Consider the following 25,961-nt stretch of genomic DNA (forward strand, 5'->3'; position numbering starts at 1 on the left):
TCCGGATCCTACCTCACTCACCGCGGTGCTGCTGCTGGGAGTGTCTGAATCAGAGTGGAGTCTGACTCTCACTCTCAGCTCTTAGGCTACATAGCAGGCTGCGGTTATGGAAAAATTTCTTCCTCCAAGATTCTCAGGGTAGTATTAGGACATACAATATTCCCTTATGTTGGATACTGCATAGAATTTCAGATTCCTAAAGAGTTGCTTCAGGTACATATTCATGTAAAGTATTATACACAGACACACCAATTTATTTATTTTTAAATCTTTTTTTAAGACAAGAACTCACTGTGCAGTTCAGGCTGGCCTTGAGCTCATTTTGTACCTCAAGCTGGTCTCAAACGCCAGTGATTCTCCTGACTCAGCCTGGGATTTCAGGCATGCGACATCATACCTGCTGAACTTAGACTTTTTAAACTTCACAACACACTAGTTTTAATTTGGAATTAATTGGAATTCATGTGAAACTCTTACCTCCATAGATGTCATCCTTTTCTCTTCCTCTCCCTCTATAATCTTGAAAAAAATAATTTAAAAATATTTGCAGTATTGTGCTTGGCTTCCAGAATTTTCTAGGACTTGGGCCCACCTCAAGGGTAGAGGTGAATTATTGACAGGAGCTTGCGCCGTGAGGATGGGGCTCCAGAGTACGTGTGAATTATCTGTTTGCCCAAGTCATACGACAGGTGGGGAGACTTCCAGCTGACCTTTTGTTCTTGGGCATCACAAGTTAATAGCTGCAGGTGGTCGTATTAGTTGGGCAAGTTTTTTTTTCCTCCTTACTGTCTTCTGGTTACCCAGCCAGTGACGAGAAAGAGCTGTTGAACCCAGCAGAGCCCCATGGTGCCACTCACAGTGACTGTCATGTGAGACAGGTGTAGTTCAATACAGAAAGGGACATTTTATAACCTCACTGGCTCCTGATGGAAGTTGTGTGTGGAAGTTTTCACTTTTCCTCCTCCTCATCTCTGTCACAGCAGATCCTGGGGCCACCAGCTCACTGAGCTTCAGAGTCAGTGAGGAAGTGTGCTTTTGAGGAGGCATTTTGAATGGTTTGTCAATTAAAAATTCCTTGTTAAAACTCAGTTCAAATCAGATAACTCTGAAATAATAATGCAGAGTGTATTGTGTAGTTTTCAAGAAATTGTTCCCAATCTTCTTCCTTAAAATCTGGGCTCTAGTAAAGCTCCTGAGAACTTTGATTTTTTTTTTTTTTCAGACTTTCCTAGGAATGCGGGGGTGGGGGCATAGGGCTTTTGACATGAGAAATCCAGGAGCCTTTGCCGACTCTGCCTGCGAATCAGTCTCATGGTGAGAGAAAGCTTGCCATAGCCTTGTCTTCAGAGTGTGTCCTCCGTTTACCGAGGAGGAACTGAAACTAAGCACTTCGGAGTCAGTTGTGTGTTACAGTTTCATATCTTTACATTTGCATTCAGAAGAAATTCTTGGTGCTGCTCTCGAAGCAGTGGGGTAGGGGGGTGGAGCGCTGGGGCTCGGAAGTGGGCGCAGCCCAGGGTGTGGCTGGGTGGAAGGCCTGGCCTTTCGGAGTATAAGCCTGCCTGATATCTTAGATGGACCACTCAGATCACCAAGTTCGGCTGGAAAAGGAAGTCCTGAGGTGCCTCTGGCAGAAACCAGTGTTATTTTCCCTTCCTGAACTGTTTCTCAGAGATAAACTGACCATAATTTACTACCATTCTTTGTTTATAATAGTTAGCATTACTGCCTAGGAAAGGCAGAACTAGTCACAAATTTAGGAAGTGATATGCCAAGGCAACAGCCCGAACAGTTCTGAAGATTCTAGTGGAAGGCTGAGAAAAGTGTCATGAAGGCTGCACATATGGGAGAGTGTTTTTCCTTGTGTTCTGCACACAAAAGCAGTGTGAAAATATGCTGCACTGATACTCCTTAATAAAAACTGTAGCTGTTGGACAGGCTGGATGAAGTAGGTAGAGAGAATACCGGAATTGGTCAGCTGACAGTCTTGTGCTCATGACAGGCTCGTGGGGAGGTTGTAAACTGCTGGGTGTGACTCTTTCCACATGCTGGACATTGCTAGTGCAAGTTCTGCTTTGCTGCATTCCATCCCTTTTTATTGATTTATGTGCAGTGAGGATTTTTCTTTGCCTAGTTGGAGGAGTGAGTCCCTACCTTTGATGGTTAGGGTCTGAGATGCAGCTTGAGGCTGAGTGAATAAACAAATGAGCACAGTGGTAATTTAGTATTGCTGCAGGTTCTCTTCTGAGTCAAGTCTCAAGAATACTCATCTTTTCCCTCTGAGGACATGTGGATTACTAGGAATGAGTCAGCAGTCTAAATACAGGGGATTTTCCTAGAAACTGACGGCAGATGTGAGCTTTTGTCTGGTTTCACTGTGGGAAGCATTCATGACACAGCAGGGTAAAAAACATTCGGCACCTGTCACCATAAGTAATAATGTCCACAGTGACTGTGTCCAGACAGGGGATGAGCATGCTTTATTCCTAGTGTCTGAGGCTGTCACTGGGCGGCTTCAAAGCCTCTCCCGGGGTTCCTGCTCAGCTTTGGGCTGACCTGGGATCTGGTTGGATCAGTCCTGATTGCTGGTTCTCCTGGGATGACTCCCATTGTGAGTCCGGCTCTGGCTTAGCCTTATCCTTTTGTTGTTGCAGAAACAAAAGCTGAGTTACTACTGCACAGGGAGTAGAGGTGTGGCTGGGAATTTTGTAGGACTGCTCAGTTGGGACCCACAGAAGGGAACCTTTCTGTGGGCTATCAGTCACGTGGTTCTTGGGAATCTTCTTTCCTTTTGTGGGATCACGGGATGCTTGGTATCAGGTATGAATCTGTCAACTTTTATACTGTATCTTGAAGAGTTTCATTCCTCTATCAGCTTAGAAAGTTCTTGAGCAAACTATTTTCAGTGCTTTACACAAAAGACATGAATGAAAATCCTTTTTTCTCCCTATTCTATATCCTTTCACTTTCATGCTTAACTGTACCCAAAGGGAAGAAAGAAAAGAACTTGCCCTACGCTTTTTTTCTTCCTAAATTCACCTCTAATGTGTCTTTGGAAGAATCTTTGCTAGGGCTCTTCCTACCCTGATTTCACGATCTCAGGGGCTTCTCTGCCTGGACTTCACTGTGTCTTTGGGAGTGCTGCCACATCTCTTTATTTCTAGTTTCTCTTCTAAAAAAATAAATGATGGTAGGCTGGCACAGTAGTTTGCAAGTATGTAAAATTTTTTTTTAATGGTTTATTTTTTTTTTGAGATAGGCTCTTGTTGTATAATTCAAGCTAGACTTGAACTCATGGCAGTCTTCCTGCATCAGACTCCTGAGTGCTGGGATTACAAGTGTCCTTAACACCAGGCTGTGAAATCTTTTAAAAATGCAGTCTTGAGCCTTACTTTAGAGCCGCCAAACAAGCTGCTGAGGATAAAGCCTGCAGAGCTTTGTGCCTTTGGATTAAATACACTGGGCAGGAGCTGAGAGCCCTTTCCTCTGTTGGGAGGAGCAGGATCGCCCAGGAAGGGAGTTCCAGGAGCAGTGTGTGAAGCCTGCTCTGCTGCTTCCTGGCGGGGGGCGGTGGACAGTAAGGACAGGCTGTGAGTCTCAGCCGCTGAGCTGGGTAGACTGGAGGGCTGCCCAGAGTAGACCATGTGTCCTGGGCGCCCATCTCGGGGGCCCAGCAGAGTGCAGCAGGCCAAAGTGGTCTTCAGAGTGGGGCTTATTCCTGCAAGTTCGCAGGTGTTCAGAGTTCTCTTGACAGTTGAAAATTTTAAAACTTTACTTTTTAAACAAGACGTTTAAAAGCAGTTACAGGATCACAGCAAAACTGAGCAGACAGTGTTATTCCCAGGACATTCGCAGCCCCCTGCGCTCAGAGCTCCCCTGTAGAAGCCCCAGGTACATCTTGGTGCACTCACTTTGGTTAATGAGCCTCCACCGATAGAGCCTTCCAACCCGTTCGGTAGTGCATGTAGCATTCTGCATGGTGTTCTCTTGTGCCTTGGCCCTGTGGTGGCCTGCAGTGATGGGCATCCAGGGTTCATGTAGGCCAGGCACACTGCCTTAGAGATGTCTCACGTGAGCCTGCCTCTCTGTAATCCTGGCAGCCACGCAGCTTCCTGGGAGCTTCTTAATTTGGCTCTTTTTCCAGAATGTAACTTGGTTAGCAGTCTGCCATTTTGCATTTCTGTCTGTATTTACCTAGTATGGGACTTTTGCACTTGTGATTGCAGTGTCCTTTGCTTTTTAAGAGTATAATTTAGCATCTTTTTGTATGTTCAAGGCTTTTTCTTGTGTACTATCTGTATCCTCTGTCCACTTTGCTACTGTATTACAAATCTTTTTTTTTAAAAAAATGATTTCTAGTTCTTTATATATTCTGAAATTTTATCTTTCATGATGTGAATTACTAACCTTGTGAGGTGGTTTTTTTTTTGACTGGCTCAGGCTGCCGTAAGGGAGGGTCTGGTGTGGCATGTAGAGCTGGAGATCAACCCTTGGTCCCCCGCGCCTGATTGGGCTTGCCCATGCAGGCGCTTCAACAACTGAGCTAACTGGCAAGCCCCCAAAGTTGAGAAGGGTTGTTTTTTTTTTTAACTTTGTGAAGTTTTAAAAAGTCCTTAGTATACATATTTAGATACAGATTTTTAGTAATTAATATCAAACTGTGCATATAATTCTGTGTTTTGCTTTTATCTTAACATTATGCCACTAGCGTTTTAATTTTTCCACTAGGGCACGTGTACACTTCAGCAGGGAGGACAGGGTGTGTCCTGGCCTTTGAGGTCTCAGAGCCTGGAGACATTGGAGTCCTGACTTTGTGGCTCACCAGGCAAAGCCTGCTGGAGTCTTCTGACTCTGTAAAACAGATTCCATGATGCAGACCCTGAGAGGCCAGCTGTGCTGCGGCTCAGCTCAGGGAGCACCTGGGCCCCGCCTCCGTGCCCTACCTCCTCAAGCTGAGCTGCCCTCTGCATGGTCTCTAGGGAGTTCTGCAGTAAAGGGGCGCTGTTGAGTGTGTGTGTGGGGGGTGTTTGTCGGGGATGGTACTGGAGCAGCAAGGACAAACCGAGGACTATAGGTGGGCGTAGTGCAAGCTGTCCTGCCCATCGGGAGCTGTGCTTTCCTTGGGGCAGACAGGACTGCAGAAGGACGGGAAGATGTGGCACATGCGTGTGAGAAGACGCCTCAGTAAATGTTGTGTAAGGCCACATTTCGAATTCAAAGATGGAATGGGAATGCTTTAAATTCACTAAGGCGGTTTTCCTGGAGGAGTTCACCCCTGCCTCAGGTTTCAGCTACCTCGGTGAATACTGAGTGAATGAACCCGTGGAAATAGAAGAGAAGAGGAGAGAAGTTCTTCTAAGTGCAGGTAGTTTCTACTTTACTGGCAGTAGAGAAGAATGATTAATGCTCATTTTAGAAATAAGGGAGCCATTTTTGGGAAATGGCCATATACAGAGATTTTGAGTTTTTAAAGGGGAGAAAGGAAAGAAACTGAATAACACAGTAACACAATCTGGAAAAATAGACACGGGCAGCGTATGTTGCACAGGGTGACCCACTCGTGTCTCTCATAAGAACTTGTACTTTTCTCCTTCTGACTTTGTTATCGCCTTCCACTAATTTTGTTGCTGATGAAAAAGCGCGCCTGTCACAGCAGAGCATCTGTGCAGAGGGCTGAGTGGGCCAGGCAGCAGTGTGCATTCGTTGGTAAGGTTGCCTTCCTCCTAGACCTTGCTTGAGGTATGTTTAGTGTGCAGCAGGCTCGTAGTGTGGCAGACTGGATGGGCCAGCCTTGGGGATGCCTGTGGCCCCCTACATCAGATCATAAGGAGGCAAGGCCCGCCTACATGGAGTGGTGGAGGACAGTTTGGTGTCATGGTGTTCAGACACCTGGTGTCCTCTGCTGTGGGTCTGCCCATGGTAGCCCAGGGCAGAGGTGTTGGTAGTTGTGCTGAGTGCCACACACAGACCTTGCCTTTTTTAGAGTTTTATTTCAAGTGACCCTGAGCTCAAAAAAGAAGGAAGAAATTGGCATCTTCTGCACTGTGTAGTTTCCTGTTTACAGTGCCCAACTCTCAGACTGTGTTGTGACTCATGATAGTCTTTTGCCACTGCTGTGGGAAACATCATATATAGAGCTACACAGCTGTAGCTGGTGATCTTTGCTACCATTAGTAACACGGTTTCAGTGGGGGAGGGAAGCAAACTCACATGTACCTGTGTGCACTTCAGCTGTGAGCGGCCCTGTCAGGCATCATTGGAGGAAGGTGAGAAGCGCTGCAGGGCCGGCGGCCCCGTCCTTGGCCCCTCTGCAGGCACAGTAGCCGGTGTATTGGCCAGAGGTCCTCTGGTCCCTAGTTCCTGAACCCGAAATGTCTTGAAAACCTCTCAGCAGGATTCTGAACTGGTAGGAGACTATTTATAGTCTCTAATCCACTTAGAATAAATATTCGTACCTGGGCCTGGTGAAGTATTTATTTGGTTTTGGGGTTTGATTACTTCTCAGACTCTGAGGAGGCATTACATAATATGTACTATAAGCATCTTTGTAGAATAAAAAAATGAACTTAGAATTGTTTGACCTAAGGATCTCAGGTGGAGGATCTGGTTATCTGAATTGACCTTTGACTTATGCCTTATGAAAGTAAAAGTGCTTGCATACTTTTTTTTTTCTTTTCAAACTTGTGATATAGATAAAAGGCAGACACATGGTGGGAAAGCTCAGGACTAGAATTTACTTTGGTCTGTCTGTGTCTGTCTTTTAGAGATAGGGTCTCGCTATGTAGCTCAGGCTGGCCTTGAGCTCAGTTTGTAGGCCAGGCTGGTCTCAGACTTGCAAGGCTCCTCCTGCCTCAGCCTCCCAAGTACTGTAATCACAGGTGTGCTCGCCCATGTCCGCTGGCATGCTCTTGATTAGTCCTTTGGGTTGGAAGAACCTGAATCAAAGCTCTTGTCACGATGCTGAGGATTGACCTACCATGACCCAAGTGTTTTTCCCTGGCTTGCATCTATGCCCAGCCACCGCTGTATGGACCTACCTCCTTGCTAGGTCCCCTGTCACCATCCTGACACCTGCCTTGGCCCGTGTGGTTCACTTCTGCGCCAGGGTCTCTCATGGTGCCTGAGGGAGCCACATGCTCAAGTGTGTCGAGGACAGATGCAGGGAGCTGCCTTCAGACTTGGGCTGCGTATTCTGTGCACCAGCTCACAGCTGTCCTGGGTTTGCTCATTCTGCCTTTTGTTTTTAATAATAGGAATAAAGGATTCACATATTACCTACTTTCTTAAAGACAGGAAAATTGCAGTCAATGTCTAGATAGCAGTAGGATACTTGTAATGGAGAAGTTCGCACACTGGCACCCTGAAGTTGGCAGTGCATATTAAAGCTGCTGATGAGGACTGGCTAAGCCTTTTTCGCTACACTTCGCTACGGGACACCAGCTCGGTGGTGAGCTGTTTTGAATTCCTGTGGAAGCCCACTAGGCAGTTCTTGTAAATACAAAATAGTTGACCAATGTATAAACTGCTTTTTCTGTTAGCTGTCTTTCTGAGAGTACTAACCTAGCAAAGAATAAATTCCCAGCCTGTTACTGCTATCTGTTTACATGGTTTTTTCTTGAAATAGCTTTTATTAAAGGGGAAATAAAGTATATTTTGTGTTCACTGGATAAACCCTGATTGCTATCTTAAACTTAATTTTCCCTTTTCTTCTGCCCAGTCCTTCCTGGTGTTTTTCTTGCTGTCTTTTTTTCCTTCGGGTTGTGATCATTCATGTCTCACTACTCCTGGGAAAAGTTTTTCAGAGATTTCTGTATTTGAAAATTTTTATTGAGAGAGAGTAGTGAAGTGGTGAAGTTTGGCAATGTACGGCAGGGTTTAGGAGTGGAGGAGTCATCCTGACTTGAGCAGGTTTCATGGGAGCAGGGCTGTGACCTGTTCACTGCACTGTCCCTGCTCTAGAAGCAGCCAGGAGCTAGCTAAGAAGGGGTGGTACTTACCAGCTTCATCATCACTGCTGTTTGTTTTTCTCTTCCTCGAACTTCTCGTGGGCCATAAAGTTCCCTAGCATATCTTCTTTAAACATTTACGTTCTTGGATCATAAGACTGCCTTTTAAGCACGTCACCCGGTTTGAGTATAGGATTGCTTCCTTGTATGAGACCAAGTTGGGAGCATGTTGTGTTTTTCAACAAGGGCCTACTCATACCCACTTGTTTACTGATTTTTGCCAAAGTCTGATGAAAGCGCAAGAAGCAGTCTCGGAGGACCATTGTTCAGCGCATCCTTCATGCCTCACTGGCCCTTCTTCCTTGAAACCTTGGCCATGCAAGAAAGTGTTGCCTCTGCATTTGCCCTGAATGGAGTCTTCTCATACCTCTTAAGACCTTTTCCTAAAGTCTGAGATCATGTCATTTTCTTTCTTGAAAATTTGTCATTCGTACACTGCTGCTTCTAAAACTGAACATATGTTTGTTGGTGTGGCATTAAAGCCCCCGAGAAGGAGACCTGAACTGTCTCGCCAGTGCTGGCCATGTGCGTCTTCACACCCGAGACTTCAGTAGCATGTCATTTGCCTCCTTGTGCTGCAGTGACTCCCTGCTCACTTGCCGCCTGTGTTGCTGTCCAGATGTCATTCTTCTCCAGACAGCGTTCGTTAGGCTGGCGCCCACCCTGGGTCAGTGTGAGCTCATCTCAACGTGGTGAGCTGCGCAGGGCCTTAGTGCAGAGAGCTCAGGCTTGCAGGTGTGGGATTCAGCCTGGGTCGTTCCAGTTCCCCAGGTGAATATAGTCATACACTGCAAACATGCAGCAGCACAAACAAGTTGGGAGTGCTAAGACACGATCATACCTGTTAGGTCGCTCCCTCAAACCATAGTACATAGTCATCTGTATTTTAAACAAATTCTGTTTTCTATACTTCAGATATTTAACATATTGTTTTCCACCTTTCATGGGAATAATTCAGACTTTGGCTACTCGCTTCCTGCTCTTGATGAATAGCTCCAGAAATAAGGCCTAGTTTCAATTATTACTGAGCATATTTTAGCATTGCAGAATTTTAAAGCCCAAGAGGGTTTATATGTTTTGTTAAAATCTTACAGTAAGGAAGGGCAGGCCATGCTGTTTCTTTGTGTCTGAAGTCAGACAGTGGACAGGTGATGCTTTGAGCCCTGATGCCAGCTGTGGTGGTCTCTTCTTACTCTTAGCCAAAGCAGAGAAATGAGCAGGTTGTCTGTAAAATACATTTGCCTGAAATACTGAGATAGTCCAAGGCAAAGCTATGGCTTACTTTTCCTGCCCCTCTGAGTCTTGCGGAGTTCCCCTCAGCAGTGCCCTGTGGAACCTTGGTCTGTGCTCACCGTGAGCGAAAGCAGGCTTGCTGTGTGGCTGCTAACAGCCCAAGCCATGTGCAGCAAGGTGGTATGGAGAAGACCTGCAGTTTGCTGGGAATTTCTCCACATTATCTCCTTTGTCTTCACAGCAGGCCATGCAAAAGTTGTTGAGGAGAATTCTCTAAGGCTGTGAAACTAGGGAGGGCAAACTGAGGCGGTCTGAGGCCTGGCTCCTTCCCAGTACTCACTGCATGGCCTTTGCTCGGCCTCTCTTTCTTCCTTGTTGCTAACTGCTTTTCTGTGCCATGTTAGAGGTGGTGAATGTGAACAGGAGCAGCAGGATCTTCAGAGTAAAGATGATGCTCACGTGTGAGAAAAGAATTTTCTTCACATTTCATAAAGTGCTTTTTAGAAATTTTGGCTAAAAAAAATGAAACAACTGACATGCATACTTTACCTTCCTGTGTCTTTTATTTATATCTGTTTTTAATTTGGAAAAAATGGGCCATTTAATAAGGTGTTATGATCATTATTACATTTGAACTCTGATAAACAGGCTGTTTTTACTTTTATATTTGAGTCAGTGTTCTTTCTTATAAGGACAGAATAACTTGCTTTGTAAATTAGAATGCCATTTTTGCAAAATATAATTACTAGAGCAAAAATAGTTGGAACAAGAAAATGTAGAGCCATTGCCGGTAAGTGCTTGCCTGGTCCGCGCAGCAGTGTCAGCTGTTTTCTTTTTGGGCTGAGGTTGAACCGAGGGCTGCATGTGAGCCAGACAGGCCCTCCAGCCCTTGGGACATTTTCTTCTTTTTTGTTTTTGTTGAGGGAATTAGAGGTTGAACCCAAGGCCTGCACACTAAGCTGTATTCTCAGCCTTTTTAAAATTTTTTTATTTTGAGATATGATTTTGCTAAATTACCAAGGTTGAGTTCCAATTTATAATCCTCCTGCCTCAGCCCCCCAAAGTGCTGGGATTACAGGCATGTGCCACCACACCTGATTCATACTATGTTTTAATGAATAGTTTTAGAGAGTGTTTTAATGATCTCATGTAACTTTCAAATTTAGTTGTGTGGGTCGCCATCCTCACCTTTGTTTGTCAGGTGGGGTGCTAACGCAGGAGCAGCTGGTTTCACATGCCAGCCAGAATCTGCCTCATTCAATTGCTCACCTCTGCTGCCTGGCATTGACTTCACTCCAGGCAGGTGCTCGCCTCGTGAGGTGGAGGTAACCTCCAGCAGTGCCAGGGCCGCCTTTCCTAGCCGAGCCACTGAGTTTGGAGCTGGTTGCCAGCTCCTCTGGGTCATGAGGCTGCGTCTCACTGGCTACACCTAGACCACAGCCACGTTTGAAAGGAAAGACATGTCCAGAATGAGCTGGCCTTGCCATCGCCAGAACAAGGAGGACAGGGTGCTGGGCATAACTTGCAGCACAGGTGGTGGAAGGTGCAGCCAGAGCTCTGTATTCTTTGCTGCTGGGATTTCAAAAATAGATCTGCTATGTTCAAAGATGTTCAGTGTTAACTGCCATTGTCAGAAAAAGGAAAGGATAAAAAATACAAAGCTTGTGGTTGAGTTCCAGGCTCTGTCACTTTTCTTTAAAATTCGTGGCACTCACAGAGCTCTGTGGTGGGGATTCCTGTTGTGGAGCGCCCGGAGCTCATGTATCTTACTTGGCGCATGCAGCAGCTCCGAGGTCAGCATCACTGTGCGCTCCGCACTGATGCAGAAAGGGCCGAGCCTGTGGATCGAGTCAGTGTGTCTGCTTCAGTTGCCCAGTGTCCTACTTGTAGAGTTTGCTGCACAGGTCCATCCATCTGTCCACCGTAGCCCCTCCAGAACCCTCCATGCCCCCTTCCCGCAGCTGTCCCAGGCTCGCACCCCCTCAGTTCTGCCTCCCGAGCGCACCTCTGTGCTTGCCCACTGCTCTCTCCCGGGCCTGGACCTTTATTCCCCATCCTCTGCAGCCTTTGTGCTTCTGGTGTTAGTCCCAGCCCCGCTTTCGGTAGGGCGGCCAGACTGCACGTTCGGATGCAGAGACGGAGACGGAGACGGGGTGGGATCTGCTCAGCTGCGTGCTCCCCTTGGCGGGCCGCCCCTGCCTGCATGCCTTCTGGCCACCTTTCCTTGGGTTGTGTTTTGTTGCCTGCTGCTGCAGTCTTACATCTTCCCTGGCCCTTTGTCTTCTCAGGGTGTTCTCTGTGTACTTTCTCTCCTTCACTTCTTCAGGTCTATGTTTAAATGTCACTTTCAGCCCTCAGGGACTGCTCTGCCTTCCTTCCTCCCCCTTAAATATGGAAATTGGAGGTCTTTCACAGCCTTTTCTTTTCCTTCTTACACTTTAACAATCTACAGTTATATGTAGACATGTGATTACTTGCCTCGTATTCCTCACGGAACCACAACCTCCATGAGGAGGTCTGGCCCAGGGTGTCTGTCTGGGCGGCTGTGAGTGCTGGGTTTGATTCATAAGGAGTGCTCACTTTTCCTGTAGTTTTTTTATTCGGATGTCAGTCATTACTTAAGAATGAGCATGTGTTTTCTTCAGAGGAGCTCTAGCCCCATAGCTTGTGGTTTACTTATGAATAAGCTATGCACCAGGCTTGGTGACACACACTTGTAATCCCAGCATTTGAGAGGCCAAAGCAGGAGGATTGCTGTAAGTTCAAGACCAGCCTGGGCTACATAGTGAGTTCAAGGCCAGCCTGAACTGTCTAGTGAAATTCTACCTAAAAAAAAAATAAAAAAAAATAAACTATGCTGCACTTCTTGCCAGATACTGTCAGCAGCAGTTTAGAGACTGAACAGTGATGGCTGCGGACTTTGAGCCCTCTGCATCAGAGCAAATGTTATCGAACAAGATAATACATTTGGGGGTAGTAGCCCTCAAGATATGGCCTGTGTGTGATGGGGACAGCCATAGGCACTGCTGGCTTGCTCCAGGTGGTTTTGCCCAGTCATGCTGAGGTTCAGGGCCCCCCCCCCCCGACTCTGAGGTGTTGTCCCCAGAGCCCAGGCACCCCTCCCTAGCCCCCCCCCCGACTCTGAGGTGTTGTCCCCAGAGCCCCAGGCACCCTTCCCTATCTTTGCCTGTCCTTGTGATTTCCAGCTGTCATCGGTGCCCAGAGTAGCTTTGGAAGGAGAAACTTCCTTTGGTGGTTCATTATCGGAAACAGCCTCCCCGCCTCAGCCACAAGAGCTGGTACGGGGTACCCCCTTGGTGTCCACATGTGGGGCCTTCTGCAGCAGACTGACCTACTGCCCTGGGTCCTAGGGCTGTGCTGTCTGGGCACAGCAGTGCCCACTGGCATGCATAGCGCACTGGCCAGGGCACTGAGTACTCACGAGTACACCAGGCATTTCGAGTAGCTGAACTTGTGTCTCCCTTTTAAAATTTGCAGTTGGTCCTGTTCAGAGCTGGACCTGAGTGAGATTCGCCTGATAGTTTACCAGGACTGCGAGAGGAGGGGCAGACAAGTCTTGTTTGATTCTAAAGCTGTTCAGAAGATTGAAGAGGTGGCTGCCCAGGTATGATGCACTGATTTGCTTCCCCTTTTTCCATTTGTCCTTTTCACCATCTCTTGGATCAGTCCCTTACTAACCTGCAGTCCTTCCTTGAGCTGTACTGGAGTCCACCATGGTTTAGAAAAAAAGTCAGCCACCCTCTTGGCACACACAACAGGCATGTTGTGCCCACTTATGAACCAGGGGAACTGTTGGTGAAGAATAGTGTAGGTGCTGGCTGTGGGCTATAAGTACTCCTAGAGGGAAGTTTGTGGGTCAGCTGGGATCCAGGAGGATTTTGGAGCCAAATGTGTGCATCCAGTGGGGTAAGAAAATAGCTTTAAACTTGATAAAGCAACTAAACTGTTCACCTGAAGGAAAGTTAATTTATCATTTTGGCCCGTGTTTCTTGTAGGTAATCAAAAGCACATATAACATCATGTTAAGGAAAATTTACATTCCTCTCATAAGCTTGACTATGTCGACAGAAATTGTCGTCTTGAAAGGCTGTCTTCTCTTCTCAGCACTGACCAACTGAGGAAGCATCTATTCTTGTCCCTTGGGGGTGGGGAGGGTGGTGGGCAAGGGACCCGGAGTGTGTAGAGTGGAGGCAGAGCAGAAGCAGCAAGGTAACATGTCTGAGAGAAGGCGCTGGCAGATTGCTCCTCAGGTGTCCGTGTTAGACCGCCTCGCTTAGCAGTGCTGTCCGGATGCTTACAAGTTAGACGTACCGCTTGTCCTTATTCTGTTCCTGTTCAGAGCTCCTTCCCGTGGGGCAAGAGGCTATTTCTCTTTTCATTGGGATCATTTCTGAGGAGGGACGGATGTGGTTGGAGGCAGCTGACCTGGGTGACGGCCAGTGCTGGGTGGCTTCTGCCAGGTAGCTAGCTAATCCTTACAGTGGTTGTTGAGCTCACTGGGCAGCTGGAGGACAGAGCTACAGGCCTCTGAGGTGAGCCACTGCGGGCTTTGAGGGGAGATTGGGATCAAAAGTCCGGTGAGCAGCACATAACCCTTTGCTTGGTGGCCAGGCCGCGGTGTTGCCTGAGCTCCCCGAGTGCCTGGCACAGGGGGCTCACTTGAGCACCATCCCATGCTCAGGGCTGCTAATGGTGGTGGGCAAAATGCCCTCACTGGAGTTTTTGTTTGTTTTTATTTTTTGTTATTCAAGACAGGGTTTCACTGTGCAATTCAGGCTGAACTTGAGCTTCCTACATAGCCCCAGCTGGCCGGGAATTTACAGTAGTCCTCCTACCTCAGCATCCAGTGCTGGAGCTATAGTCATGAGCCACCATGCCTGGCACCTCAAGGATTTTCGAAAGAGCTGCAGTTGGGGTGTACCAAACAGTGGTACCTCTGGAATCTGAAACATGGGCTATCTTAGAAACGCTCATTTAATCAAAGAGCTTAGACTCGAGGACATGGGTGGCATGCCCGAGACTGCAGTAGAGCCCAGTTGATGCTTCCCATGCCATGCAGGACCCTGTGCTGCTGCACCTAGAGTCTGCCTGCTCAGTGTGTGCCCGTGCTGGCTGCAGCCTGAGGGGTGCTAGGTGAGGTGGGTGAGACTTCCTGTCATCTGAGGCCCTCTCAGGGGCTGTGCTTCTGCTTAAGTGGAATTAAGTAACAACTCAATCTAGAGAGGGTGTTGAGGGACTGCTCTGTGTCAGGGTTAACTGGAGTGACTTTGAACTCCGAGTGCTATCCTTACCAGAGTGCCTGTCACATTGTATGTGTTCCTTTTCAGCCCCGCCCCCAGGCACATGCATGGCTGTAGACCAGCAGTGTGACCGGCACACTGAAGAGTAGATGAGCTGCCATTGGTCCATGGTTTTCCAAGCAAAAGCTGTACAAGCAAGAAAGAGGAGGGGAGGCAAAGAAGATTCAGAGTAGAAAGTGCATCTCACAGAAACGTTAGGGTGCGGCCACCAGGAGTGATGTTTTTGGTGGAGGTTGCTGGGGTGAAAATCAGTAAGGTTTCTCTGTGCTTGCGTCTTACTGTGCTGACCAGCAGTGGGCTCCTCTGGAGAGCACGCCTCGCCTGGTCCTCCATAGGGTACACCTTTTGGATAGGCCGCATTGCATCATTGCCTTGTGACTCACAGAGGTTCCTGTTTGGGGGTTTGGGCTTTACCTTGCCCAACTCCAGCCTCATGATTTTCCTTCCTGGTACAGTTACAGGAGTACTGGAAGAGGTGTCCTGTTACAAAAACAAAATCAGCTTGTCCAAATTAACAGCTTTGTTTTCTGAGTTCCATTTGTTTGGTAAACATTTGAGTGTTATCTTTCTCCTTTTCAGTTTCATAAATTATGACTGCACATGGTATAAAAGAAAATTTAAGAACCACACAGAGGTCAATTCTCATGGATGGGTTTTCAGTATAAACTTAGTATAACTAATAAGTCAAACTATTTGAGGTGAAGGAAGTCTTAGTATAGAACCCGCCGTTTTTTGCTCAATACCAGTCTGCAGCATTCCCCCTTTCCAGATACTGTAGACACTCAGAAACCAGATTTCAGTCATTATAGGGGAAGCAAGGTGAAAAGCTTTTGGACTCTAGCACCGTGAGCGGGAGTCGTGGTGCAGAGTGTGCCGATGGAGCCCATACGCTTGCTAACCCTACCCACACCCGCCTCTCAACCCAGAGAGCAGATGGGCCCAGCAGAGTGCCGGCTCGAAGCCGTCCAGGAAGCAGCAGTGGGGGTGCGGACGTCTGCGCCAGCAGCTCTGGGGCGTCTTCACACCATGCCAAGGAGCCGCTTCCGAAGTACCAGGTGAGGTGCCCTTGCCCTCAGAGTCCATGGGCCGGGGTGAGCTGTCCCGGTTTGCCTGGGCTCAGGGCTGTCCTCGGGCACGGGAACAGGTGCGTAACAGCATGGTCTTTTTTTTTTGGCGGAACTGGGGATTGAACTCAGGTCCTTGGCATTTATTCTACTGAGCCATCTGCCCGGCCCCTAACGGCATGGTCTTGATGCAGCAGACGGTGCTGTTTGCTGTCGGCTTTCACATCTCAATGAAGCTATAATCAGGTCGCAGTGAGCTACCTGAGGACGCAGTACATACTGAATAAGGAAGAAGTAGGGCAAATGAAGTACATTATCTCGAATTTCTTCTCCTTTGTCGGATCCAGCATAGTAGGCACACATTCTGGCTTTATTATAAGAGCTCAGATTCTACAAGTGTGTGCCGACATCTCGAGAAGCTAGAAATCCACAGCAAGAGGGCGTTTTTATACCTGGGTGGGGTGTGTGTGTGTGGTAGTGGGAGATAGGGATTAGGGTTCTTCAGAAACACCGACCAGCTACAGGGAACGCGATTTATAAATAGTGACTATGGAAAGGTAGTGATTAAGTCAGCATTTTTACCCTTGTGCGGTCTCGCTGGCTGTGTTGCTGGAAGAGCAAGGCCAGGGAGTCGTCAGCATGTGAGACTCAGCGGCGGGGCTGCCGCCCGCTGGGTGCCGCAGCTTTGCGGGAGGACGGAGGTGGCCCCGAGAGCGGCCACAGCACGGCGCACGGGGTAGCCCTCAGACGCGGGGCTGGCGTGCAGCTCGTGGCAAGCAGGATGACGCCAAGGGGTGAGGAGGCAGACTGGTCGGAGCTGGAAGAGTCACGTGTTTTTGTAAGATTTTAGTGCAGTTAGACCATCTGTTGTCTTTTGGACTCACGCAAACCCCTGACTGCATCAGTTGGCAGGGGTTTTTTTTGCCAACACTGTTAATGATTTAGTTAAAAACACTGAGCCGTATTTCTTCATAGGTTCTGTTCTTAGTGCTAACAATTTACCCTTTTGCTTTCATAATTTAATGTTTTTATAAATATAGTGATAATCTTTGTTTATAATAATATTTAAAAAATGAAAGCTGATAAAATGCTTGGATCCTGTGTGAACATAATGTGTATAAAGAAGTCAAGAACATTAGTATTATCTTGGAGGAAAAACTCAGGCAGTCATCAGCCTAGATCATGTTTTAAGAAATAATTGCAGGGCCTGAGGAGCTAGCTCGGTGGCCTAAGTGACTGCTTGTCAAGCACAAGGACCTGGGTTCAATCCCGGTACCACATGCCAGGCAGGCCGTGAAACCCCTGACGTGCTTTGCTGGCCACTGAGACCAGGTGTACTGGTGCACCCCTGTAATCTCATCACTGGGGAGGCGTCTGAGCTGTGTAGCAAGACCCTGTACCAAATAAATAAGTAAATAATTAAAAAAAGAAAAAAATAATTGTAGACCGGTATGATGGCACATGCCTATAATCCCAGCACTGGGGAGGCTGAGGCAGGACGATTGTCATTAGCGTGAGGCCATCTTGGGCTACAAAGTGAGTTCAAGGCCAGCTTCAATTACACAGCAAAAATCTTAAAAAGAAAATAATTACTTTTATCTATAAAACTGGAAAAGTGATGAATAACCATAGTTTTCTGTTGCATTGTCCTTGGTGTGGTTTCATGCTCTAACCTGACTTCGGTTCCTTGCAAGTAGTACGCAAGGCCGGCCTCCGATGTCAACATGCTTGGAGAGATGATGTTTGGCTCAGTCGCCATGAGTTACCAAGGCTCCACGCTAAAGATACACTATATCCGGTGAGTATAGGCCTCTGCTTTGTTGGCTGTGAGAAGGGGCACTGGTCAGCCCGACTCCTTAATGAAGTGTGCGTGCTTCCTGTCTTGCAGCTCCCCTCCACAGCTGATGATCAGTAAAGTCTTCTCTGCTAGAATGGGCAGCTTCTCTGGAAGCACAAATAAGTAAGTGTGCATGTACACACCCCTCCTGCTCTTCTGGTGTGTTTGTTTCTGGGTAGAGCCTTTCCTCAGTCATGAGATGCTTAGAGATGCGAAGCAGCATGCGTCAGAGTCCCCCAGGGACTCAGAAGTGGACACTTGGCAGCGGTTTCTCAGGTGCTCGTCAGCACTCTGACACTATTTTATAATAGTGTCACCTTTAGAACACCTTGTATCGTCATTTCTGAAGGGTTGGGTACACAGATTCCTTCCAGGCTGAGTGTGTCCAAGGGGCATCAGGGCCAGAGCCGCTTTCCTCGTCACTGACAGGCAGGCAGCTGGGCTTGGGCTCTCGCTGCTGAGGTCCACTCTTCCTACACTGCTGAGGAGAACACAATTCTGGAGTGTCTAACTTGCCCCCCTCTTGCCACCTTTAGTGTTACAGATTTTGAACTTTTAAGCGGAAATACTTCATATAGGGCCAGCCAAATAGTGAATAGCTCAGTGGATTAAAGCACCTGCAAGCAGGTGCAGGGGCCGGGGTTCAGTCCCCAGGCCTGCCAGGCCTACCCTGTCCCCGGGGCATGCTGAAACGGCAGTTGAGACTGGGTGTGGTGGCACACATCTGTAATCCCAGCTCTGGGGAGGCTGGGATCCAGGTGGATCACTATAAGTCCAATCTAATAGTGAGACCCTTCCCTAAAAATACAAAAATAAAAGAAAGAAAGAAAGAAAGACTTCATATACTTGTAAGAAAATCAATCAACAAAAACATTTGTTAAACTTTGATAAACTGAAAGACTTGCTGTATTTTAAGTAGCATTCATAAGGATCAGATGAAGGATTTTTTTTGTAATCCCTGGAAAGTAAAGTCATGCATCTCTGTATATTTGGGTGCCACTATATAAGTCTTTGCTTATACTTCAACAAAACAATGTGAGCACATAATACTAGACTGTCATGACATAAGGCACTAGGAATGTAATTTTATTTCTTAATTGATATCCCATTTTCAGGCCCTTTGGATTAACAGTGTTTATCACACTAAGCCCTTACAATAAAATACTGAGCTCAAATTTAAGTAAAAATTATTTTGGTTTCCTTAAGCTATATTACCACATAACTCTCGGTATTTATTTTCTTGTTAAAAAATTCGCTGTTAAAATCTGCTCCTTTCATGTGTTTTATGAGTGAATTCTAACTCCTAAGAAGTTTTGAAATCAGACTTCTTGGGAATCATAACTTCTGACATATCTTTTCCCTAAAAAATGTGGCCGAATTATTCATAAATGTTAATTAAGAGTTAAAATTAATTTTGAGGGTTTATGTAAAACTTTTGAAATGAATAGCAACATCTTGGGTATTGGTTGCTAAAGCAGAATTTAGAGATGGATAGCAGCATTCTAGGCGTCGGTCACTGAAGGGAAACTTCAGCGTTTGGTGTTCCCTTATAGCATATGGAATGCAAGGAGTGTGGTGCTTTAGGAAGGACTGGATTGTGTCCAGAACATTTTTATTTCCCCTAACAAATTCCTCCAAAGTTGCCCCTTCAGTTCCCTTTGTAGATGTGAGACTACTTATTTATATAAAAAAGGTACTGATGACTGTCTGTTGTTCGTATTTGATCTCTAATAGAAAATAGCATTATTGGTATCTTGACGTTTTTCTCCTTTCTCTTTCTCCTTCCTTCCCTCTGGATTTAGCTTGCAAGACAGCTTTGAGTACATCAACCAAGATCCTCATTTGGGAAAACCAAACACAAACCAGAATAGTTTGGGCACGTGTCGCACTGGAAGTAACCTAGGTAAAATCAGATACACGCACAGGTTTTCTCTCTTAGTGCTACTATTGTGAATGTGTGTTGCTTTTTTTTTAAGGTCATGGTGTGGTGGTGTTTGGTTTGGTTCGACATTCCCTTTAATCTGTCTATTTTTGTGTGTGTGCCATGTCTGGTCTCTGTGTGTCTGTCTAGGTCTGCTGCAGGCCTGCAGCAGCAAGCTGCTCCTGGGGGCGGCTGAAGGAGGACCTCTCCGGCTCACCCGGAGTGCTTCTTTCTTTGCAGGTTTGTGTGGAATGCTGAGTACAGGGTGACTCCCACACATGAATAACTCCTCAGCGGGTTCTTAGGAAAAACCTATTTGTGCCTCTCTAGAAACCCAAAGGGCTCTTGTGATAAGAAATATAGTTTTAAAATGCAGCTAGATTCTTGGAGTTTTGAAAATTCCACCCATACACCTTTATTGTAAATGCCTCTGCTAATACCCCAGTATAAGCTGATTTGATCTGAAACGAGCCCTTCATGTTTCTAAGGGGATTATGATTTCTGATTTTCCTGGCGTCTCCTGCTGCTCTGAATTGTTTGCCTTTGCCATGGTGTGTGTTACCCATTTATTCACTTGCACCCTTATCTGCATGGATCTCTGCATCACTCTAGTAAGAGCATGGATGAGCTTTCTAACTCCACCCCCTCTCTGACACACACACACACACACACTCACACTCACACTCATTTAATCACTTGAAATGCAGTTTTTGGGTTCTTTACCGGTGTAGTCACCTTGGTGACTGGGTATGTATTCTGAGATTTAACTGGCCTCACCAGCTCAGGCTGCTCAGTGCTGGTAATAGTCTTGGCATGATTAACAAGCATAGGACTCTTCGTTACTAACATTTAAGACTACTAGTATGGCAAGTGGTGTTTTCCATGCAGGTCTCCTTTGTAGCCTGAAATAATGCCAGGCACCGGAGTTAACTGATTCCCTAATAGAACTGACACCCTCCCACCTGCTTAGACTGAGGATAGCATGTTTGTATACTTTCTTTAAAATTGTGAAGATAAGTATGTTTCAGAACAGAGCGAGAGTGTAATAGCCAGGGCCAGAGCATGGGGCTGCTTGTGCATTGTAAATCTTTCTAGAGCAGCCTCTCATCTGCCTTCCACCTCAGGTCAGTCTGGAACATTCCTAGAAGCGTGAAGTACTTGCTGGTTTTCCAGAAGTCATGCCAGCACAGGAGTTTTCTAAGTAGTTCCACAATAGTGCTGCAGTGGAAAAGTGGAAGAAGAAAAATTGGAACATGAACATGTATTTTTTTGTTGACCAAGATAGTTGGTCATAAATGGAGAAACACTTTTTGAATTTATGAAATGGTTTTCAAGTATTTCTGTTCCCTAAGGTGATTTCTGAAACTAGCATTTTAAAAAACAGTACTATTTAGATACATCGAATAAAAGTATCTATCTGAGAATGTTTGTTCGCTGTTTTAACTGAATGGTTTATTGAGTAGGTTATTTTAGGAACTGAACATCATTCAAAAAATGTTACATGCCCTAGTAGGATAAAGGAGATTATCCCTTGGTTTTTGGGGGACATGGTCTTGATGTGCAGTTCAGGCTGACCTTGAACTTACTTTGTAACCCAGGCTGGCCTCGAAAGTGATCCTCCTGCCTCAGCCTCCTGAGTGGTGGGATTACAGCATGCACCACCAAGCCTATCCTCTTTTCTTTTTTTTCTTTTGCATATTTAATTTTGCTTTCTTGTTCATCTGTACTATAAGGCAACCAATCATCAATCACAATAGCCTACTTCATAAAAATCACTATTTGTTTTTAATTTTTCCTGTCTTTAGAGAGCCTAATAACTTGTTTTCCTCCTACCTTTATCTAGCACACAGCACCCCGGTTGACATGCCAAGCCGAGGACAAAATGAAGACAGGGATAGTGGAATTGCTCGATCAGGTATTTTACCAGTTTAGCTAAATACAGTGAGCTATAAAAGCATGTAATGTATTATTTATGGTTAAAATATGTTCGTTTTGGCTTTTTCTAATCTTTTCTTTGAAGTTTGGCAAAGATGTTTTGGTCAGAAATGGTAGCTCCCCGTGATAAGATGTGTATTTTTTTTGGTACTGGGAATTGAACTCAGGACCTTGCGCTGCTGAGCTGCGTCCTCGGCCGTACGTGTATTCTTTTCACAGTCCCTTGGTGCAAGCAGGAAGGTAAGCGTGAGTGTGTGGAAGCGTGCTAAATGAGCTTGTACTTAGCACCCGCGTGCGGGCTGGCCTTCTCGTTACCTGTGAGTCCCGGCCAGCTGACCTATTGAGTGCCGCCCGCCGGCATGTGGCTGGAAGAACGTCATGTCCGAGGACTCAGCCCCCGCCGCCCCGGGAGGGCCCTGGGGCAGGTGGCTCTCAGGGTGGGGCGCGTGTCTCAGAACTGCCCAGGTCTCGTGGGGGCAGCCGGAGCCGGAGCCAGTGCAGCTCTTCGTCACATTGCTGCTGCGGGGGCTGACCAGGTGCCGTGTGTGTGAGCTCTAGCTGTGTGCGCGCGATGCTCTGTGCAGCCCAGCCCAGTGCTCAGGCCGCAGTTTGTGTCCTGCCGTAGCATTGTTTAATTTATGTTGTTCTAGAAAAAATTTAGGCAATTTGAGGGAGCGGATACCAACAGAAACAGTTATGAAGTGAAGTGCCTTCACTTCATGCTGTAATTGGTATAAGTAGTTCATACTGGGCAGGGCTGAACCTCTCTGATACTTGCATTCTGACTCTTTAAACTGCTTTTCCTCACCCTTTAAGAAGCAGGATAGCTGAAGGGCGAGTGGGGTTAGAGTGGGAAATGTGTGGTGCTGGCTCTGGCCTTGGGACTGACTGGGTGGGGGCGGCGTGCACAAGGAGTGGAGACCCTGGGGCCGCTGCCTGGCTTGGGTGTCTTCAGTCTTTGCTCTCCTCCGGGTCTGGCTGAGCTGAGGGCCGCAGTGCCGAGCGGCCCCGGGGCGTCTTGCCCCTTGCTGTGCCTCCACACCATCTACCTGCCTGGGAGCTGCTCTGATATCCCTGGCTCGGAGACCCACCTGTGCTCCAGGGCCCTGGCAGGGTAGCGGAAGAGCTCCGCGTGTGCCTCTGGTGGTTCCCTCCCTAAGCTTTTGCTCCTTAGCATGCGCTTTACAGCTTGGCGAGACCAAGGCCCAGGTCCAGAACAGTAGGAACTGTGCGGTAGAAGTAAGTGGCAGTAGAGGTAGGTGTAGAGGAGTTAAGATTATTTTACCTTATTCATGGTTTGCTTTTGCCTTGTTCTGGGTCAGGGTCTCACTGTATGGCACATTCTGATCTCGGATTCACTATGTAGCCCAGGCAGGCTTTGAAATTATAATTCTCCTGCCTCAGCTTCCCAAATGCTGGGATTACAGGCATGCACTACTGCACCTGGCCATCTTGGTGATTTTAAACTTCTATTTAAAGTTGGGGGACAGGGAAACTTAAAAATAGATTCTATGCATCAGAACAGTTTTAGATTTACAGAAAAATTAGGAAGATTATAGAGTTCCCCTTCAACCTTCCAGTCTGCCATGTTATCCTGACGTTAGATGCCTGCTGTGACGAGAGCAGACCGCTGCTGAAGCTGATGTGTTGCTGTTGGCTTTGGCTCACGGTTCTGTCACTCCCTTAATTTCACTTTTCCACCCAAGACCCCAGCACTCCTAGTTTCCTCATCCCTTTTGGTTCCTGATGGCTCTGAAGAGTACTGGGTAGGTGTTTGTGTGACATTCCACTATGAGGGTACACTCAGTGCCTCGCTCATCAGATGGGGTCTGTAGGTTGGGATGGCGATCATGAAGTGGTGGCATTTTCCTCTCATGGTGGCATGTGCCCAAGGAGATGGCCACATTTGCTGGCTGAGGAGGTGGCAGTTAGTTTTGCCCACTGTTCCATGGTGTGTTCCTTCCAGTCTGTGCCCACACTTGCGGGAGGGAGGCTCTGTGGTCAGGGGTTGCCCTGTGGAGCGTGGAGGACCCTTGTGGTTCTTTGGGATTGATCTGCAGAGATGTGTCTGTTTTCTTTGCTTATTTCCTTAGTCATTACACCAGTGTGGACCAGGGATATTCATTTTCACTTTTAGCCCCAAGCTGTGCCCCTTTGTCCCTTGGACTCCCTGCTCTGCCACTGCACCTTCCCCATAGTGGGTGCCCCTCTGTGTGGTGCTGCCCACTGTTCCAGAGCCATCTGGACCTTGGTTGCCGAGTCGTGGGCTTGGCAGCCCTCCACCCACACGTGCAGGTCCAGACTGAGTTGGAACAGCAGGGACACACATCCTCATGGTATTTTTTTTTTCCTGGGAATTTTAATTGTGTTTCCTGTATCTATGTAAATTGAAAGGATGGGCAGCTGCTTCAGGTGGGGAGGCTGCAAGGCTTTGGGGAGAGGAGGGTGGGTCTGGGTGTGGAGCAGCAGGTATGTGAAGTGACAGCCAGAGCTGCTGTGTAAGGACTTGAGTCGGGTGTTGGCCTGAGCCAGCTGGGAAAGCAAGAGGCCAGCAGAGGGGACATGTAGTGAGATTCTTTTTCTAGCTAAATTTCCCACAAATTCTCCAGTTCTGAGTAGTCTTCTGTGTTTAGAAATAGGAAGCTGGCTCAGAAGAGATGGGTGAAAGCAGAGCTGCAATTGGGAAAACTTGGATACTGGGTGACCTCAGGTTCAGAACATGGTACTGTGGCACGAGCCTCGCCACCTAGCACAGCTTGGCGCCGAGCGCTCCTCTTTCAAGTGTTGAAGCCCTGGCAAGAGAAATCATTGTCCTCCTTCCTTGTGTCAGTGTTTCCTCTGTCCATCAGGTGATAGTATGAGAACTACTACTGTGTACTTTTGAACGGTTTTATTGATGTGTTTTAAAGTGATTTGGGATTTCAGGGTGTGAACACACATCATCACTGTTAGGTGACACACAGGTGTCAGCCACTGCAAATGGGGCCTCCCACCACTAGCTGGCAGGGTCAGGGGTGCCACACAGACACATGTGCCACACACGTTGAACATACTTGTTTCGTCATGAGGTTTTTGGGAGAATGGGTATTCTCTGACCACCAATTCAGGTATTTGCCTCTGTCATGCCTGTTCCTTAAAGTACATCATAGTGATTTTATTTTTATGAGAGCTACGGTCTGTACTCCTGTATTCCATGAATAGAAGATCATGTAAACGAAACAAGTAATTACAGTAAAATGTACATATAGAACTGGAAGTTGTTCTTTCACAAACAAAAGATGAGTTTTGTGTTTGGAAATGGAAGTCAGAACACAGGATGTGATGTGGAGGAAATTTTGCCTCAAAATATAGAGTAAAGTCAAAAGACAAAAATACAGAAGTAAGCTTCATGATGCGCATTAAGGATCAAGTTAAAGCAGAAGTATGCTGTGTGGACCACGTTATCAGAATCTGTAATCTATACTCCGATTATCAACTTAGTATTTGTAAGGTGGGATCTGATAATTTTTCACTTGCCATATTTGTGATCCTTATTTAATATTGTCATTTATAAAGGGCGGGGTTTTTTTGGCTGTATGGAAATCTTTGTAAGACAGAGATTCTAGTCTCCCCCTGCTGGATATGACTGTTAGGACCTAAAAATCTAGGTTACTTGGCATAATGTGTATTTCAGTTTTTCATTGTGTTAAAATACACACACTTCCTGTGTTCCCATTTTTAATGTGCAGTTCAGTAGTGCGTCGTAATGTGCATTGGGTTCATCTCCCTCTTGTCTTGCGTTTCTGCCCTCACAGCCTCGCTGAGCAGCCTTCTGATCACGCCCTTCCCATCCCCCAGCACCTCTGTGTCATCCTCCAGCAGCTACCAGCGCCGCTGGCTCCGGAGCCAGACCACAAGCTTGGAGCACGGCGTCTTTCCGCGGAGGTGAGTCGCGAGTCTACCCTGGCTGCTCCACTTAGCCTCCAAGTTTACGGGTTCAAGCTTTGAAGGAGAGAACAGATTAAAGCTTAGGAAAAATTCTGATGTAGAAGACACTGGGAAATTCTGGGTAGTTGTGCCATGTTTAAACTGGCTTTGGGCGTTAAATTAAGTGATGTTCTCTCTTAAACTGGATACCTTCCAAGTGTATCCTTAGAAGCAGTGGGATTAGTTTCCCTTGGTAACCCATTGAGGTGTTGAAAACGTGACCTGTTCTCTGTCGTATTTGAGCATGTTCTCTCTAAAATGCAAATTCTTAAAGAGGTGGCTATGACTGTAAAGGGGAAGGCACCAAGTATTCTCTGCTTTCATTTCAGTTGACTTTGAATCTAAAGTGTAGTTTGGTCCGAGGTGCACATGTGATGTTACACCTGCAGATTACAAGCTCTTCTTATGCCCCAAAACTTGAGGGAAATTTTTAAGTGTAGCCATCGCAGTCTCTCCGATGTGGTCAGTTGACTCTGAATCACCATACAGGGCCCTGTGCGCAGGTAGAGGCCGCTCAGCCACACACCTGCTCTCTGCGGATGGGAAGGGAGGAAGATGCTGCGAGGTGGATGCAGCAGGAGGCTTGAGGTGCTCTGTGGCCCAGAGCAGGGGGCTCGGTGGTGGCCAGTGGGGACCTATGGAAGGAATGGCAGAGGGAGCACCGGAGGGGGCACAAGT

At 47.0% G+C, this 25,961-nt stretch overlaps 1 protein-coding gene across 5 annotated transcripts in view; it reads left to right on the forward strand.

Moving 5' to 3' along the window:
* The window catches only part of Fnip2 (folliculin interacting protein 2), a 72,094-nt gene that overhangs the window by 11,963 nt on the left and 34,170 nt on the right, over positions 1 to 25,961 (forward strand). For 4 of the 5 annotated variants that reach the window (XM_023705759.1, XM_023705758.1, XM_023705761.1 and 1 more), the window contains exons 2-9: positions 12,738 to 12,864; positions 15,487 to 15,615; positions 17,322 to 17,422; positions 17,513 to 17,584; positions 19,264 to 19,364; positions 19,533 to 19,622; positions 21,226 to 21,297; positions 25,112 to 25,241. In XM_023705759.1, coding sequence (XP_023561527.1) covers positions 12,738 to 12,864; positions 15,487 to 15,615; positions 17,322 to 17,422; positions 17,513 to 17,584; positions 19,264 to 19,364; positions 19,533 to 19,622; positions 21,226 to 21,297; positions 25,112 to 25,241 — 822 coding nt within the window. The remainder of the gene's footprint in view (positions 1 to 12,737; positions 12,865 to 15,486; positions 15,616 to 17,321; positions 17,423 to 17,512; positions 17,585 to 19,263; positions 19,365 to 19,532; positions 19,623 to 21,225; positions 21,298 to 25,111; positions 25,242 to 25,961) is intronic. The other variant, XM_023705760.1, reaches the window with a different exon arrangement.

Source organism: Octodon degus, unplaced genomic scaffold, assembly GCF_000260255.1.
Source record: "Octodon degus isolate 3935 unplaced genomic scaffold, OctDeg1.0 scaffold00228, whole genome shotgun sequence".
In the NCBI taxonomy this organism is placed as follows: domain Eukaryota; kingdom Metazoa; phylum Chordata; class Mammalia; order Rodentia; family Octodontidae; genus Octodon; species Octodon degus.